The sequence below is a fragment of the Aotus nancymaae genome, unplaced genomic scaffold (genome assembly GCF_030222135.1).
Source record: "Aotus nancymaae isolate 86718 unplaced genomic scaffold, 86718_ANA_hifiasm-v0.15.2.pri h1tg000022l_1, whole genome shotgun sequence".
Classification (NCBI taxonomy): Eukaryota; Metazoa; Chordata; class Mammalia; order Primates; family Aotidae; genus Aotus; species Aotus nancymaae.
In genome coordinates, this window is record NW_026988435.1 from 8,229,314 (window position 1) to 8,247,972 (window position 18,659).

General features: G+C 34.4%; 1 protein-coding gene across 6 annotated transcripts in view; it reads right to left on the reverse strand.

Annotated features, from left to right (window-relative positions):
* Positions 1–18,659, reverse strand: part of ZNF654 (zinc finger protein 654) — an 88,950-nt gene that overhangs the window by 56,951 nt on the left and 13,340 nt on the right. For 4 of the 6 annotated variants that reach the window (XM_012454647.3, XM_012454645.3, XM_064380009.1 and 1 more), the window contains exon 2: positions 6,293–6,438. The exons of the other annotated variants lie outside the window; for them this stretch is intronic. In XM_012454647.3, coding sequence (XP_012310070.2) covers positions 6,293–6,438 — 146 coding nt within the window. The remainder of the gene's footprint in view (positions 1–6,292; positions 6,439–18,659) is intronic. 6 annotated transcript variants of the gene reach the window in all.

Here is an 18,659-nt window from a genome sequence, read left to right on the forward strand (position 1 = left end):
CCATATGCACAAAGCAAAATCTCCATTTCTTTAGAAAATACATCTTAGAAGGAGAGTCAACCCAGGTAAAGTTAGAATTATAATTAGCTGATTTAAGACAATTCACTACATGACTTTTTATTTCTGTAACATTTGAAATAATACTCAGGTATGAAAAAAAGCAGAATCCCCTTTCCTTCCCTATAAAGAACGCTAGCAAAACTCTAATTTTTTGAGTCTCCCAGCAGACAGACAGAAAATCAACACATATGTATAATTACAAAGTAGATATATGCTTTTATTAAGGTGGATATATATACCAGACAGTACAGCCAGAGAATACAGTAACTTACAACTTTTCCATAAAACATATTTTATTTGTAAATGTTATACATATATAAAAGAAAAAATTTCCTTCTTAAATTTTATAACATTATTTAATAAGCTTCATATGTCAAGCAAATAAAAAATTTAAAGCCATCATATAAATCAAAAGAACTGTAAAAACAGATACTAAACATACTGAAATCTATAATATCCAGGTGCCTTAAACCTTCTGTTTGCCATCCCGAAGAGGCACTTCTACTCCTTCATCTAAGTTATTCCTGTCATTCCTTCGAAGTACAGCAAGTTAGCTCACCCAGCACATTTTCACTGACCTCCAAGACAGGTCAAGTCCCTGTTATGCCCTCTCATTGCACCCTGTAATTCTCTCCTAACTACAATTATGTAGCTCTCTAGCTCTGTAGCTCTGGTAACATCTTTGAGAACAAGGATTCATCTATCTTATATTCTATTTTATCCCTAGAAGCAAGCAGAGTTTTACAGAATAAATAATTACACAGTAATTGTTAGAAAAATTTTGATTAAATATTTATTTGAATAAAATAATATACTGTTGTAAACTTACTACTCTTTTAGTAGAACCAACATGTTGCTATTTCCCCATTTTTCTTCTCGTATGGAAAATACAATTAACTTCGCTGTAAAGTAAATTAAAAAAATGCAAAAAGTTTTCCTTTAAAGAAATCTTACTATTTAATAAGTCATCAAGATAATACATTTCTTTTGCCTTACACTGAACATCTTAGATAAGATTTGCTTCTATTTAACACATTATTTTTTACATGGGCAGTAGTAAAAAAGCTAGTTATTACTCCATTTTCATACTGCTATGAAGAAACACCAGAGACTGGGTCATTTATGAAGAAAAAGAGATTTAATGGACTCACAGTTCTACATGGCTGGGGAGGCCTCACAATCACAGCAGAAGGCGAAGGAGAAGCAAAGGCACATCTTACATGGCAGCAGGCAAGAGAGCGTGGGAACTGCCCTTTATAAAACCATCAGATCTCATGAGACTTATTCACTACCATGAGAAAAGCATGGGAAAAACCCAATACCATGATTCAATTACCTCCCACAGGATCCCTTCCATGACACATGGGGATTATGGGAGCTAAAATTCAAGATAAAATTTACGTGAGACACAGCCAAACCATACCAGCTAGTAGGCAATGAAAGAGAAGTCAATAAATGACATTTTAAACCAAAGAAACTGAAAGTTTTAAGAGAATTGTCACAAAACAACACTAAAGTTAACAAAGATTATATAGATGGGCTGGGCGCGGTGGCTCACGCCTGTAATCCCAGCACTTTGGGAGGCCGAGCCGGGTGGATCATGAGGTCAAGATATCGAGACCATCCTGGTCAACATGGTGAAACCCCATCTCTACTAAAAATACAAAAAATTAGCTGGGCATGGTGGCGTGTGCCTGTAATCCCAGCTACTCAAGAGGCTGAGGCAGGAGAATTGCCTGAACCCAGGAGGTGGAGGTTGCGGTGAGCCGAGATCGCGCCATTGCACTCCAGCCTGGGTAACGAGAGCGAAACTCCGTCTCAAAAAAAAAAAAAAAAAAAAAAGATTATATAGATGAAGGGGAAAAAAAATTCCAATAGGCACTGAAACAATAACAACACTTACTGCTTACAAATAATTTCTTTTAATACTTATTTTCCTCAAAAATCAGCAGAGAATAACTGAAACAGTTTTCGTAATCTGCAAAATAATATAAAAATATTCCTTATAGTATTATTTTTGTTTATTATTTTTGTCTACATAACCAATTCTTTGAGCAACTGCTTATCTCTCCTACATTTCTATGGTTCTGATGGAGCAGCCAACATAGTAGAGTCATATGTTGCTTAATGATGGGGATATGTTCTGAGAAATGCATCATTAGGTGATTTTGTCCTTGTGTGAACATCTTTAAATGTATTTACACAAACCTAAATGGTATAGTCTACTACACACCTCAGCTACAAACCTGTGTAGTATGATACTGTACCGAATACCATAAGCAACCGTTACACAATAGTATTTGTGTATCTAAGCACAGAAAAAAAAACAGTAAAAATACAGTATAAAGCAAGTTTCTCCAACCCACAGCCTGCACGCAACCCAGGATGGCTTTGAATGAGGCCCAACACAAATTCATAAACTTCCTTAAAGCATTACGTAATCTTTTTGCAATTTTTTTTCTTAGCTCATCAGCTATCGTCAGTGTTAGTGTATTTTATGTACAGGCCAAGACAATCCTTCTTCTTCCAGTATGACCAGGGAAGCCAAAAGACTGGACACCCCTGGTATAAAAGACACAAGCTGTATATGCGTTTAAGGCACTTACCATGAATGGAGCTTGCAAGAGTGATGTTGCTGCTATAGGTGAGTCAGTGAGTGAATGGTGAATGAATGTGAAGGCCCTGACATGACTATACACTAATACAGAAATATAAATACTATGTATGTAGGGTATACTATATTATAAAAAATTTTTTTTCTTCAATAATAAATTAACCTTATTGTAACCTTTTTACTTTATAAACTTTTTAATTTTTTTAACTTTTTGACTGTAACATTTAGCTCAAAACACAAACACAATTGTACAGCTATATAAAAAGATTTTCTTGTATCCTTATTCCCTAAATTTTTTCTATTTTTTAAATTTTTTCTTTTTAGTATTCTATATTTTTATTGTTGCTATTAAAAACTAAGACACATACTGAACAGCCTAGCCCTACACAGGATCAGGGTCATCAATATCATTTTTTTCCACCTCCATCTTGTCACAATGGAAGTTCTCCAGGGGCAAGAACATGCATGAAGCTGTTGTCTTGTATCATAACAATGTCTTTTTCTAGAATGCCTTCAGTAAAACCTGCTTGTGGCTCTTTTAGTTAATCTTTTTAAAATAGGTAGAAGGGGTACACTCTAAAATAACAATAAAAAGTATAGTAGAGCATATACATAAACGAATAATATCATTGTCAAGTATTATGTACTATATGTATAAATCTATGTGCTATACTTTTATATAATAGGCAGAGCCGTAGGTTTGTTTACACCAGCATCACCACAAGCATGAATAATGTGTCACACTACTTTATGGTGGCTATGACTTCATTAGGCAGTAAGAATTTTTCAGCTCCATTATAATCTTACGGTACCACCATCTCATATGAAACATTTTTATGCAGCACGTGACTTATTCTCTTTTCCCCTAGCCATGGACCAGCCCAAAATCTTACGACATTCTTAATACAGTGACTAATCTAAGCAGTAGGCACATAACTGAGGCCTGGCAGAGTTCTTCTCAAGGTATCTTTGGGATCTGAAGTAGAGAGAAGGGGTTTCTTCCTCCTTGGTTAAACTGAGCTTAATCCTAGAACTGTCAACAGCCCTGAAAAAAATAAAGCCCAAAGAGGAAAAGATGGAAAGAAACAGTTCCTAGATGATATTAGCTCATCTAGCTACTGTTGAGGTATTTTATTCTCTAGATTCAAAAAATCCTGTAACTAGTCCCAGTTCTTGCTTTTCTATGGCTTAGTTATCTAATAAAGCACTCTGCCCTTTTTTTTGTTTTGTTTTTGTTTTTGTTTTTTTAATACTTAAGCTTGAGTAAGATTTGTCAGGTATAATCAAAAAGTTCAAATACAAATACATTCATATATTCCTTCAGGCATCACAAAATAAATATATATATATAGTTTTTAGTATAGTTTTTTTTTAGGCCAGGTGTGGTGGCTCATGCCTGTAATTAATCCCAGCACTTTGGGAGGCTGAGACGGGCGGATCATCTGAGGTCAGGAGTTTGAGACCAGTCTGGCCAACATGGTAAAACCCCATCTCTACTAAAAATGCAAAAATTAGCCAGGCGTGGTGGTGGGTGCCTATAATTCCAGTTACTTGGGAGGCAGAGGCAGGAGAATCGCTTGAACCCGGGAGACGGAGGTTGCAGTGAGCCAAGATCATGCCACTGCACTCCAACCTGGGCAAAAGAGCCAGACTCCATCTTAGAAAAAAATAAAAATATAGCTTTTTTTTTAAACTGCCTCACTCTTACAAGTCTCAATAATATATTCTAAACTCTTCTTTCCTCCTACAATTTTTAATATATACAAATCAATTTTTAAAGAGGTACAACGTACACAGAAACATTTAAATTTCTCTTTGGCTTTGTTTTCCATTCTGAATTAATTCTTTAGCTTTACATCTTCCTTTATATTTCATTTTTAATTTATTTTCAACATTAACACTTTCTTTCAAAATTATTTTTCACTTTTTCATTGCATGTTTTCAATGTTGAAGACATTTTAAAATATCTAACGATTCTTATTCATTAATATGTAAAAATAAGGCCATATGTAAATAACTAGGAGCCCTATGAGCATGAGTCTGGAGTTTCTTGACTGATGAATTTTTCTTTAGAGTAATTAAGTAATTAGCTAGCAGTCTCAATGTGGAATCTGTAAATGCCAGAATACAAAGGTCATTACTCCAGGTTATTTAATTTATATAGAGGAAATAAAAAAGTAGTATAGGTTGAGTATGCCTTATCTGAAATGCTCAGAATTAGAAGTGTTTCAGGTATTAGATTTTGTAGTATTTGTATTTTATACTTACTGACTGAGCATCCCTAATCCAGAAATCTGAAATACATAATGTTCCAATGAGAATTTCCTTTGAGTATCATGTCAGCACTCAAAGAGTTTCAAATTTTGGAGCATTTCAGATGTCACATTTTGGGTTCTCAGATTAGGGGCACTTAACCTCTAATGCTGTTTCCTCACCCCAACCTGACCCTAAGGCCTGGTGATTGAGCTAAATGGAAAAATCGTAATTAATTTCTTTATCTACATTCTCCCCAAAATATCTCATTCCCTAATTTATACATACATAAAAACGTTTCACATAATACTTATCCTATGAGACAGACTCTGATACTTTCTATTGCAATTTGTAATGATAAATGATTTTACAACTCACTGTTGTGGTGTGAGTATAATCTGAGATATAAATAAATAAATAACAGATTAAGCTGTGACTTGCTCTACTGTGTTTCAATGACCATTCCTCTATTTGCTTTCTGTCCCCCAGAAAACTAGAAATCCTTCATTCACTGATAATCTTTAACTATTTCTTTTCACACTCTTCTCTCTTTTACTTCTTAACTATAACTTTGGTAGGTTCCTAGGAGGGCAGAAAGGATAATCAGAATTGTTCAGTTTTTAATCTTTAATTTGAAGTTCTCTATCAGCATTTTTTTTAATCCAGGATTTTCAGACGGGAGTGGTGGCTCACGCCTATAATCCCAGCACTTTGGAAGGCCCAAGCAGACAGATCACTTGTCAGGAATTTGAGACCAGCCTGGCCAACATGGTAAAACTCCATCTCTGCTAAAAATAACAAAATTAGCCAGGCATGGTGGTGCACACCTGTAGTCCCAGATACTCTGGAGGCTGAGGCATGAGAATCACTTGAACCTGGGAGGTAGAGGTTGCAGTAAACCAAGATCGCACTGCTGCACTCCAGCCTGGGTGACAGAGGGAGACTGTCTCAAAAAACAAAACAACAACAACAAAAAAAAAAAAAAAAAAAAAAAAAAAAAAAAAACCAGGATTTTCCTAACCTCTTTCTGGTGTGATTTAAGGTGTCTCTACTGACTATCACAGCCTAAACTGCTGTATTCTGGGACTTACCATTAGAGCTTCCCAAGGCAATCTGGAGAATTAAAAAGGAAAGTAAAGTGCTTATAGTAACCAGAAGAATCTGTATATCAAAATTCCACGTAACTCTTAAAACTTAAATTAAAATTATGGTTACATGTTCAAAATTAAACCTAAGTGAAAAAATAAACATTTCTTTTTGAAGGAGTATTTTAGGAAAGGTTTCTTCTTCAGAGAAATTATCAAAAACAAATTCTCAAACACATCAAGAAAAATAATGCATTTATAAGAAGTAAAAAGTACTTACACAGCAAGGCTACTCAAAACATATTGTACGTGCTCACATTCATCTGGGAATGATGCACTGGCTGTTGTAAAACAACAAAGTGCAGTCTGAAGAACCTGAAGCTGTGGCAAAGGGACCTGCCATCTTCCAGCATAATCTTCAACCACCTGACAGGGAAGCAATCCAGACATTACTAAAGAAAATGTTCTCAACATCTCAAGTTTAAAAATTTGCATAAAACTTACTGGATAAATTAAAATATTAGTTCAGCATTAACACAGCTGACTAGAGGGAGGGATGTTCTATACTGTTTATTTTATTTTATACCTCTGAAAATAAAATCAATTATTATATTTGAAAAGATGAAAAATACCGTGTATGAATGTCTGTACTATTCAACTGCCAATTTTTTACCAAATTTTGTTAACTAACGCTCTTTACCTCCCATATCCAGCTTTTGTGAAAATACTAATTATTAAATATTAAAATAGCTAGAGAGAATATAGTAATAAAGAAAATTAGAAACCATCATGCATTATTATTATTATTATTATTATTTATAAGGCTCTAAGCATTCTGGCAATAAATGAATATTCTGGCAACAAAAGATATATAACATGATAATCTGATTATGAATATTTAACCTGTACCATATTATGGGAAAAGAGTCCAGAATACAGTAAGTCTTGACTCTTGTCACTTAACTAGTTTTATGAATCTGGGTAGTCAACAGGTCATCTTCCTTCTCAATATATTAGTTTCCTCACCATAAAATGGAGATGATAATGCTCTCTGAAGCCAAATTGGGGTAATTTATGAGAAAACATTTTAGAAACATCAATTGCTATGTTGCAAGAATGCTATATTAAAACAACATATTATATTAACAAAATCCATCATCTAAAACTACTACCTGCAAGCCAAATTTGGCCTGCCACCCATTTTTGTACATCCATGAGGTAAAAGTGGTTGGAAAAAAAAACTACTTTCTGATATGTGAAAATTACATGAAATTCATATTTCAATGTCTATAAATAAGGTTTTATTGGAACACCAGCAGGTTCATCCATTTATGTATTGTCTATGGCTGCTTTCCTGCTACAACAACTGAGTTCAGTATAGAGTTCATACAGAAAAAATATGGCTTAAAAAGCCTTAAATATTTAATGTCTGTCCCTTTATGGAAAAAAGTTTGCTGACTCCTGATATATAAGCTAAAAAACCTAGAATAAAAAAGCCAAGAACACTCAGAGCCCAAAAGACTTTTCACACTAATCACTTCCTACTGGGAGACAATTTTCCATGGGTCTCTCACATTTCTACAATTTTTCAAAAAGCCCTAGTTGACTTTATCTTTTCAAAAATATTTATAGGAAGCAGCCTCAAAAAACAGATGATGTCCTCCTCCAGAGCAGAGAACCTGTTTACATTCAGTATAATAAAGATACTGTCTCCCTTTAGGGCAAAGGCGAGGCAGATATGCTTGCAGACCATTATAAAAGATTAGGGTTCCTTAAACTTGGAGCTCCATAACTGTGATGAAAACCTACTAAGTGTAGCATCCATCCACCTGGGCTACAATGTCAACTATATGAGACTTGGAGCAAAGGGAACTATCATACACATGAAACTCATGCTGCTTGCTGTGCCATAATTTATAAAGTCCATTATCTCTGACTCAAGAGTTTCATGTCTTCTGCCAGCATCTGAGAAACTGTGGCAGGCAAACGGATAAAATCTCACTCTTCACAGTTCTTGACAATTCCAAATGACAATACCAGGTACTCACTCACACATCTTTCCAATGTTTCTAGGAACACATACAGATAAAAAAGCTAAAGGAGACTGTCTCTGTGAACTTATTTCTCTTCTAGATCTTGCAGTTCTCACTAACTGGAAAGTAAAAACTATTACTAACTATGCTGGCCCCAAGTAAGACAGACCTTTCCAAATCATCACTACAGACCAAAAAAGGAGGAACGTTAGTAAAAACACTGTTCCCTGGCTCTAAATTTTCTCTTCCCTGAAGTCTCCAACCAGCTTTATTACCTTTCTCTGATTACCAAACCACTACTCTGGTGCCACATAAAAAATAGGTACCTGACAACCTCACATTTTTCTTGTTTTCTGTCCATGTCTACTTGCAACCTTATTTGCTTCCTATTTATGGGTTGGGTTTATCTCCTTAGAATAAAAGCTTTCTACTTTCTCAGATTCTGTTCTCATTATAGCTTCCATCATTCACACAGATTCAACTACCAATGCATTGCTTGGTCTAGCTGAGCCCAAAGCTAACATAATAAAAGTCCTTGTGGGCAACACCTCCATTAGGTTTGCTACAATACCCTGAAAGGGACATAAACAAAATCAACTGAAATTTAGATACCTTCTTACATTGTTTAATGTTATGTCAGGCACTGCTAATTCATCATAACACTATTTCTCTTCAAAATATTTTCCTTAAAATATATAAAACAAGTACATTACATTGCCCTATTAAAATGAAATGTCTCTTTTATGCTGTGAGTGCTATCATAGGCACTCAGCAAATCTGTGGGTTCTACCAGGCCACAAAGCAGTAAGTACTACATCTTTCACTTTCTTTCTTTTTTGGTGTTCTAACAAGTCACCATTAACATAATGGTGGTAAGGATAATGCTGAAGCTGCTGCAAACAAATAAAAGTGTTTTCTTGGATCTTAAAAACCCTCTCTTAGAACAGTTCTAAACTCTTACAGAAAATGGTCTAAGAAGCAGAAGATTAAGGCCAGCAATCTTTTATGGCTCGTGGAAACCCTTTTCTTATTTTGAAGAGCATAAATAAACATTACTGTAGTGAGCATTTACAGAAATTATAGGAATACTCTGACAGAAGCAATAGCCAAGGCCAGAAGCATGCTATGATATAAAGGAAGTTGAAGAGGACAAAGCTGATGCCAAAGAAAGATGTTAGACTGTTCTAACAATCTGGCAGCACTTTCAAGAGCATATACTCTACTCTAAATGGGATATAGTATATACTATAAAATGTTGGACCTTAATTAACCAAGGTAAATTAATGTGAGAATGAGAAAAGACTCACCGTCAGTCAAAACTGTCAAAATGTAAAGTTAATATAAACCTATTAAGTTAAAATTACATTAAATCATTTAGGAACACTAAAATATATCATCTAAATTGTTAAGGACTGAATTTTGTCCTCCTAAAATTCATTTATTGAAGCCCTAATCCCCAATGGTACTGTATTTGAAGACAGGGCTTTGACAAAGTAATTAAGTTGAAATGAGGTCATAAAGGTGAAATTCTATTCCAGTAGGATGTGTCTAGACAGAGGAAAAGTGAGGAAGACTGAGGAGGAGTGAGGAAGAGTGAGGAGGAAAGGGAGGAAAAGGTGGAGAAGGAGTAAAGGCCTCTCTCTTTCTCTATGCACATGCACCAAATGGCGACCATGTGAGCACACAGCAAGAACACGGCCATGTGCAAGCCATGAAAAGAGCCCTCACCAGAATATGACCATGCAAGTATCCTGATCTGGGCCTTCTAGCCTTCAGACTCTGAGAAAATATATTTCTGTTGTTTAAGCTACCCAGTCTATGGCATTTTCTTATGGCAGCCTAACTAATACACTATTTAAATATATTTTATAAAATGATCAACTAAAATATGGATATCTGTTTCTTAACTGAGCTCTCCTTTTTTGTAATATAACAAACCACCAAACATTAGTTTGTCACTGAGCAAACAATGATCTTTATACCTAAACCCATATTAACAGATTAGATCATTAACACTAGATCATCAAGCATGTCTTTATTTCTATTAGTTGGCTATTCATATCCCTGTTAGTCTCTCTTCTCCCATTGCCATCAACTTTCATTACGTCAAACACCTCACAGTTCATAGGTGTCATTCAAGCTGTTCACTAATATTAAGTTCATCATTTGTTTACAGGGAATCCAGCCACTTTTAAAATTCGATTAACAAAGCAGAAGATGTGTCACAATTACCCTTCATTCTAGGAGCATCAAAGAATGGCTGTAATACATGCCTGTATGAATGTATTGAACAGAGACAAAGACAATCTATGCATTGATAAGTCTGCTAATTTTCTAAATCCCTAAAATGTTTTAACACACATTAGGTTAGCCCTACCTCCTTCAGTATGATTATGTTATTCATTTGTAATGTAATTGTATATATACAAATATTTCCTAGCTGTCCACTGAGACAGCCTAGAAGCAAGGACTCTACAGCAACAGTAAACGCACTTAGTGCACAAATCTTGGTCTCTAAACACCATTCTCCAATAAAAAGAACTTCAGTTCCTTACAAAGCAGTTGATTCCAGGGCTGGGATAGGGAAAACACTAGATGAGCCTGGAACATCTTGTGGTACCAGAAAGTTGAAAAATCCTGTGAAAAACAACAGGATATGAGAATATGGGAGCCAACCTGAAGGAGCTCCTGAAGGCTAAAGCTGGCACAACTTGAACAACAAAATAATGATAGCACTGGACTTTAATCCATACAATAAATTAAATATACATAAGTCCATACTGATACAAATAATCAAATAAATGTTAGCAATGAGACAGCTGTTTCTTACAGTGAAAGATGGAAAAAGAGACACAGAGAAGCACCCTTAGGCAGACACCACAATGATAAATGTTGCAGATAAGATCAATGCTAATTAATGCTCATCTATGTTAATAGTGAGTTAAAGTTTGAGGAGAAGCAGGATTTGCAGTCCCAAAGTATCTCCCCCAAGACATTTATCAACTACAGACATAAAGACAGTAACATTAGGGTGGAAAACCCCACAAACACAAACTTAACAAAGCCATCAAGGTAAATATCACCAGTGAACTATATAACAAAATAAATTGTTATCATGAATCTCTCCATAACAATACACTGAGAAAGTCATTTTTTGTGGTACTTTTGCCAAAAATGCATAGACTGATTCCAAGCACGAGAAAACATCAGTCAAACCCAAACTGAGGGATATTCTACAACATATTAATAACTGTTCAGTGATCTTCAAAAATGGCAAGCAAAGACAAGGAAAGACTGAGGAACTGTTAGAGACTAAGGAGAAACAACTAAATCCAATGTGAGATCACAGATAACATCCTGGAATGGTAAAAGAACATTAGCGGAAAAATTTAAAAAGGTCTACAATTTTGTTACTATTGTACCAATGTTACTTTCCTGTTCTTGATAGCTGTACTGTATTCTGTTAAGTCTAAAATTAGTTCAGTTTTTAAAAATTTAAAACAAAGCTGTCTGTTCCAAACTTTCCCATCAGATTCCAATGTTGTTATATATTTTTCTGGGTGTTATTTAATAACAAAATCACATTTCTACATTTACTTTTTGTACTTTATTGCCTGTTTGCACCTCAAGATTTGCCCTTGCCTGTAGGTATTATTTTAAGAGTCAGATGGAAAAATAAAGCAGGTAAATTGGCAGCAGAATGGAAAGAGTATAGACTTTAAAATCAGATAGACCTAGGTTTGAATTCCAGCTCTGTCACTTATTAGCTGGTAACCTTAGCAAAGTCATTAAACTTCTCAGTCTAAATTACCTATAAAATGAATTTAATATCTTTAATCATGGATCTACTGAAAAATTAAGTAAGACATATATTAAAATCTAGGATAATTCCTGGCATGTAACAAACAAGAGCTATCATTATTAGTGTACCTTGTTTTAAGAAAAGAAAATACAAAATTAAGCTTGCTTTAGTGACAATTTCATTACATCAGTATGAACTGGTTCATTATTTATTTCCAAGTATGATTAATTACAGCAAATTTTACTCACTTTTAGCAAGCAAACAGATCACTACGTAAAATCTATTGAAAAGGACTGCTGAGTTTCAGCTACTAAGTTCGATACTCATCTGACAAATGAAGCATATCCTGCTTATAGCAATATAAATAAAATGCTACATGCCTAAACAGATAACTGAAGATGCACTGTTTTTACAGTTCTCCCTGGAGAATTAAAAATATAAACTGTTTGGAAAAAAGAGAGTCACTTGTCAATTTGACCTTTTCTATCAGGATAATCGTGTAATGGAAATCTAAAAGTCATATTTTAAAAAAACACCAAAATGGTTTAGAAATACATTCTAATAACTTAAAAGTTGTCTGAAATCTGCAAAGAACATAATCTATAGTAGCAAGCAACCTAAAACCCGGTACTTGTGGGGGCTTAGTAAAGCATACCGTTCAACTTACTACTCCTTAAGTTGGTGTTTATACAACATTAATGTATTTGATAGGTTCTCTGAATGTAATAAGACAAAAGCTTTTCAAACTAGAAAATGGAGTAAGCATCTATAAAAATTAATATTCCATACCATCATACTGTTAAAAGGAATCTTCAAGATTATCTAGTCCAACCTACCAACCAGAGCAAAAATATCCATTACAGTATCACTTCCAGAGAGTTAACGAACATGAATATTGTTACTGATGGGTAATTCACCATCTCAAATGACAATTTACTTAATTTTACAGACAGCTTTATTAGAAAATTCTTCATTATGAAACAAAAACTGTGACATCCATCTATCAGTTCTAGTTTGAAATTTTAAAATTATATAAACAAAACATCCAATGTTCCATCAAATATCATAAGGTAACTATCACATACATTTTTATTATAGTTTCTTCCTAAATTGAATAGCTGCTATCCTTTCATGCATTTTAACTATTTCTCTATAGTCTACAAAATGTTCAGTTCTCATTAGCATATCTGTTCATGTTCCAAAATGTGCATGTTCCTCTTAAACACAGCTCCCAAAATGGAACATAAGACTTCAGTCAACTCTAGTCAGAATTAGTTGGACTGCCATCTCCCTGTTTTTGACACTCTGATAATATTAATGTAGCTTGAAGTTACTTTCAGTTTTATTGATTTTGAGTCAGCCAAGAATGCTCTTTTTCATATAGATCTCATAACTTTTTATAGTTGATTTTTTACAGTATAACTGTACATTAATCCTTTCACTTTTCTCATTCTTAGTTTTACCCCAAACCTTACACTGCATTTGGAGCCAATACATTAGCTTTTCCTCCCAGTTTGTGTCACCTATAAATCTGAAAAGAAAGTTTTTTATTTTATCATCAAAGCTGTATACAAAAAAAAAAAATTCACAGAGATATTTATAATAGAACCAAGTTCAATTCCTTAGCTATCCTTAGAACCATTAATCAATATTCTTTAGGCAACAGTGTTAAGTCAGTTACTAATACTAATCCATACTCCATCTCTCTATCTATCTATACGAATACTATGAGAAATTTTGTATACATAACCATGCTGAAATCCATATATGCTGAGTCTGTCATAGTTCATTCATACCCTTTACCAATAATCCATTTTTTTAAAAGTAGAAACAAAAATTTGGAATGACCGGATTTAATGAAACCATAGTGATGGCTAGAGATGAAGATCTTCTTTTCTAACTATTCAGTAATTCTGCTCAACATTATACTACTTTTAGTGACCATCTGTTTCCATAACCCACCTTTTTGGAAAACAGAGTATTTGCCCCTATCTAGATTAACAGCATCTCTTCAGTTCTTTGTACCTTCAAACCTTTAATAAAGCGCTCCTTGTCCCATCCCCTGGCCCTAGTATACTATGATGAGATTTAAACTTATTTAAAACCTCCATCAGCTTTCCTTACCTGTTTTAGGCCTTAATACTTTTAACTATATTTAGTTACTAATTCAGCTTGCTAGAAATTTCAAAAATAAAATGAAGTAGTTTTATTTTTCTATGCAAAGCAGAGGGTCTACCCCCTTCATTCATACCAGTTGATTTAATAGAAGATAATGAACATGCAAAAAAAGGAATGAAATTAAATAAAGTTATGTTATAGGAATTAATCCCATCCAAGAGAAAAGAATACATATGAAAACCCTACTAACTAGTTTAACAAAGAAAGCAGTCAGATATTCACAAGAGTTTGAAATGGAAAGAGCACTATACTTGCTAATATAGGGATTCCAGAGTTAGCATATTAAACATGTTTTATATTAAATACAAATAAATTTCACAAAGGAATTCAGCCTATGAAGTGGTTTTATTTACATTCACAATAGTCACCTAAAATTCCAGGTATATGCAATACAGTGGGTTTTGATGACTCATGAAATATGGTGAAGCTACAACATAAGAGTATACAGAATTGCTTCTACACTAAAAAACCACCTTGGTTTTGAGAAATGATTTCCATTAAACATACAGTAAATAACTCTGTGAACCAAGATATTTGACATTAATATTTAAAATCAGTTGTGACTTCTTCAGTTTTTAAAATATTCTTTTAAATTGCATTCTGTTAGTTAACATATAAATAGTTAAGTATTACAGCATGTTTCATTTATCTTTTCCATGTGTTATTTTGAAAAGGTATCCCTATCCCAGAAACAGTGTAATTTTTTTGACATTTCCACAAATCGAAGTTTTTCATAGGTAAATTTCATAAATTAAATGAGGAACAATGATTCCCCATACAAAGTTAAGTCCGTAACTTTTTCTCTTTTTTGTAGCCACCAACATTTTATAAGCGAGGGCAAAGAAATGGAAAGCAGACTGCCTATATTAGTGAGGGTAAGAGAGATGAGTAGAGAAAGCTAAACAACAAAAATTCATTCAAAATCCTCCTCCTCTATTCTGATTCTTATATTTTTATTTTTTATATTCTCCTGAATTCTGGACATAGTAAGTTTGGGGCAAACTTCTTATCTTTTCCTCTACATTCCTGTTTATAAAATAAAAACTTACTCCTTCTAAAAAAAATACCAGTGAGAGGATGATTTTCCTCCTTCCCTAAAATTCTCTCACTCCATGGAAGTAAAATCAGTAATAGTAATAAGAATTTATCGACTCCTGGCCAAGGTTAATATATTGGTCTGGTTCTCATATCCCTCTTGAGTTTTCTACTTCCACCACATTTGAGGCAGGTCAGAGTTCTCCATGTGGCAGCTTAGATAGCTACCTAAAGATCCTACTTTCCTCTTATAAGTAGTAGGTCATTTTAAAGACTTTTGATAAATTTTGATCCCTGCCAATTTTTCATTTGATTCCAAAATCAGAGGTGAGAGCAATATATTAAATGCTTCCTTCATAAATATTAAAATTGGTGCATGAACAAGGGAACCCCAAATATATGTAAAAGAAGTACATGAAGATCAAATTAAAATAAAAGATGAACAAACACCAACTCTAGGTTGAGGTTTGCTCAGTTTCAATAACTAAATTTGTTAAAACAAAACAAAACAGATGATGCACTCACAAAGTAACAGTGGAAGAATTTAAGAAAAATAAAGGAGGACATACTGATTAAAATGGAAGAAAGGAGGGACTTCCTAAGGAATAAGAATTCACTCTTAGCGGCTAGGCTAGATAGATATCATAAAGCGTTCCATATTAAAAAAAAAGAAAAAAATATATATCAGAAGTAACTGTACTTAAAGATGAAATTAGGGAAAATAAGATTATAGATGTTACTCATAACAAAGAAAGGGTGACTGGTTACAAAAGTACCTAACTCAGGAACAGAAGGTAACTATAGGATGGAAATGTCAAGAGTGAACCAGACTGGAGATTCAACTATGGCAAAAGCTTGCTTTTTTAAAGACAGAAAGTCTATAATAAAAGCAACTGAAAAACCACACTTTGAAGACTGAGACTACTATACAAGTAATATAAAATCTGTACAGATTTGATAAATTAAAGAGCAGGGAGATTACCTTAAAATACTTGAAGCATTTCAGGTGCATTTCAGGTTAATAGTTACTACAAATGACAACATATAGTATGGCATTGTGCCATAAAGAAAAGTGCTCCAGAAAGTCAAAGTTAGGTCTCTGGAGAGTGAATGGGAAAAGCTATACTGAAGAGAAACAAACTTAAGAGGTCAGTGCTGGGTTTGATGTTGTACTGGTAAGATTTTTTTCTTAAGTCACAGAGGAGAGTGAGCAAAATGTGCTTGATATTGAATGCTTTTTGATGAACTCAGAACTCCTTGACTTTCTTTTCTAACATTATGGAAGACACTACAAGAGATAACTGAGGGAAGAAAAAAACGAGAAAAAAGGAAGATAGGTAAGGCCAATTTAAGAACAGGCTCAATAGTCAGTGTAAGTGCTCCTCCCCAAAATAAACAGACAGTGGCACAATTAACCACTTGATGTGTTTTCTTAGTAAAATATAAGCACAAGTTATGGACACTGGCAGCTGGCACAACTAACTGGCACACTGGTGAGCCTGGTGAGGATGAAACCAAAATTCACTTGGGATCCTGTTTTTAGTACATCCACTGTCCTTCTGATATCACCAGTTTTTACTGGCAAAAGTAATGCGAGTCAACTATAATTTGCACTAAATTCAGGGAATTACTAATAATTCTAAATTTAACGTGTATTGGGCTGGGTGTAGTAATGTTTGCCCTACTGATCTTCAAGACTCTTAAGAAAGTAAGACACAGGTCAGGCATGGTGGCGCATGCCTGTAATCCTAGCACTTTGGGAGGCCGAGGCAGGTGTATCATTTGAAGTCAGGAGTTCAAGGCCAGCCTGGCCAACATGGTGAAACCCCATCTCTACTAAAAATATAAAAATTAGCCGGGCATGGCAGCAGGTGCCTGTAATCCCAGCTACGCAGGAGGCTGAGGCAGGAGAATCACTTGAACCTGGGAGGCAGAGGGTACAGTGAGCTGAGATCGAGCCACTGCACTCCAGCCTGGGCGATAAGGCGGTGAGACTCAGTCTCAAAAAAAAAAAAAAAAAGCAAGACACAAAAGAGACTGGAAGGTAAAGAATTCTTCTTCAGAGGGTAAAAGAAGCCACTCCCAATCAGAGGAAGACAGCAAAAATACCCATCTCTAAATCACAGAGGCACATGAGAAACCCGCTGGTACTGATTAGGTAATACTCTAGAAAGGGAAAAATTTGGGATCTTAACGTCTTTAGACTCTGGACTTTAATTTTTCTTTGTGGACTCAAAAATGGGAAACAAATGACCAAATCTAGCAGATTCTTATTTTTGTGGACATTTGGTCCTCTGTACCAAAGGTACTTATTTCCCCAAATTAAAAATGGAAAGGAAATTTTCAACTAAAAATCTATTACAGGTTAATTAGCTTTCTCAAACACAGAAGCTGCCTCTCTTAAAAGCCTTATTACTCCAAGTACTGAGATGTTACTAAAAGGAGAATATAAATTATGAGTTTTACATTTTGGTAAACTTTACCATAAGTTACCAGAAAATCCACTGCTCTGTTCTTAAATGGGATAAATATATTCAAGATTAATAAAAATGTATATTGTGGCTACTGATTAACAATTTTTATTCTTCCTTTTTCTAAAAGAATGCACTGGGGATAAATATACTCAAGATTAATAAAAATGTACACTGTAGCTACTGATTAACAATTTTTATTCTTCCTTTTTTTTTTTTAGAAGAATGCACTAACTCTTTAAACCTCATAGAACCAAAACTATGCTGTTCATTTAGATCCCTTAATTGCTCCTTCCAACATTTATTGCTAATACCATCACTATACTCTCAGTTATTTAGATCAGAAACCCAATACAACTTCATAGAATTATTTGGTGCCTTGTCTCCACTTTTAGCAAAATGCTAAGTATTTTATTATACATAATAGTCCTTGAAACTGTTCCAGCCACTCCATTTTCATTGCCATTATTAAGCCAGGCCCTCAATTCCTTTTCTGGGACACTCCTATAGCTTACTTTTTAAATGAAGACTTTCATTCTTTACCTCCTGTGGTCTATCTTAAAACAGTATTTTAAGACTAATAATGGCATGACTTTGCCCTTAAATGCTATATTAACCCACAGAATTCAAACACCTAAGCCAAGCCTCAATCCATTTTTCCAGTCTTATTATCTAACATACTTTTTTGAGTCTATGTTCTAGTCCAGTGGCTCTCAAACTTTAGGATGCATCAGAATCATTGGGAAAATGTGACAATCAGTTCTGTACCCTAGTCCCACAGTTCCAGATTCTGTCGGTCTGGGTGGAGCCAATAATTTGTACTGCTAATAGTTTTCAGGTGATGCTCATACTGCTGGTCTGGAGATCCACACAGTAGCAATCACAGTTCTAATCAATTAACTACTGCATTCATAAATATGCCATGCCATCCATCTTGTCACAAATTATCTCCTCTACTTAAAATGTTCTCTTACCCCCTACTATTTCCTTTTTTCATGCCTACATTTTAATACCAATAATTTGTTAAGAGTCAAGTCAAATGCTATTTCATCCATTAAAATTTTCCAAATTATCTCTATCAGAAATGGTCTCTTCATGTGAACTTGCATAGTAATTAAAATAGTGACA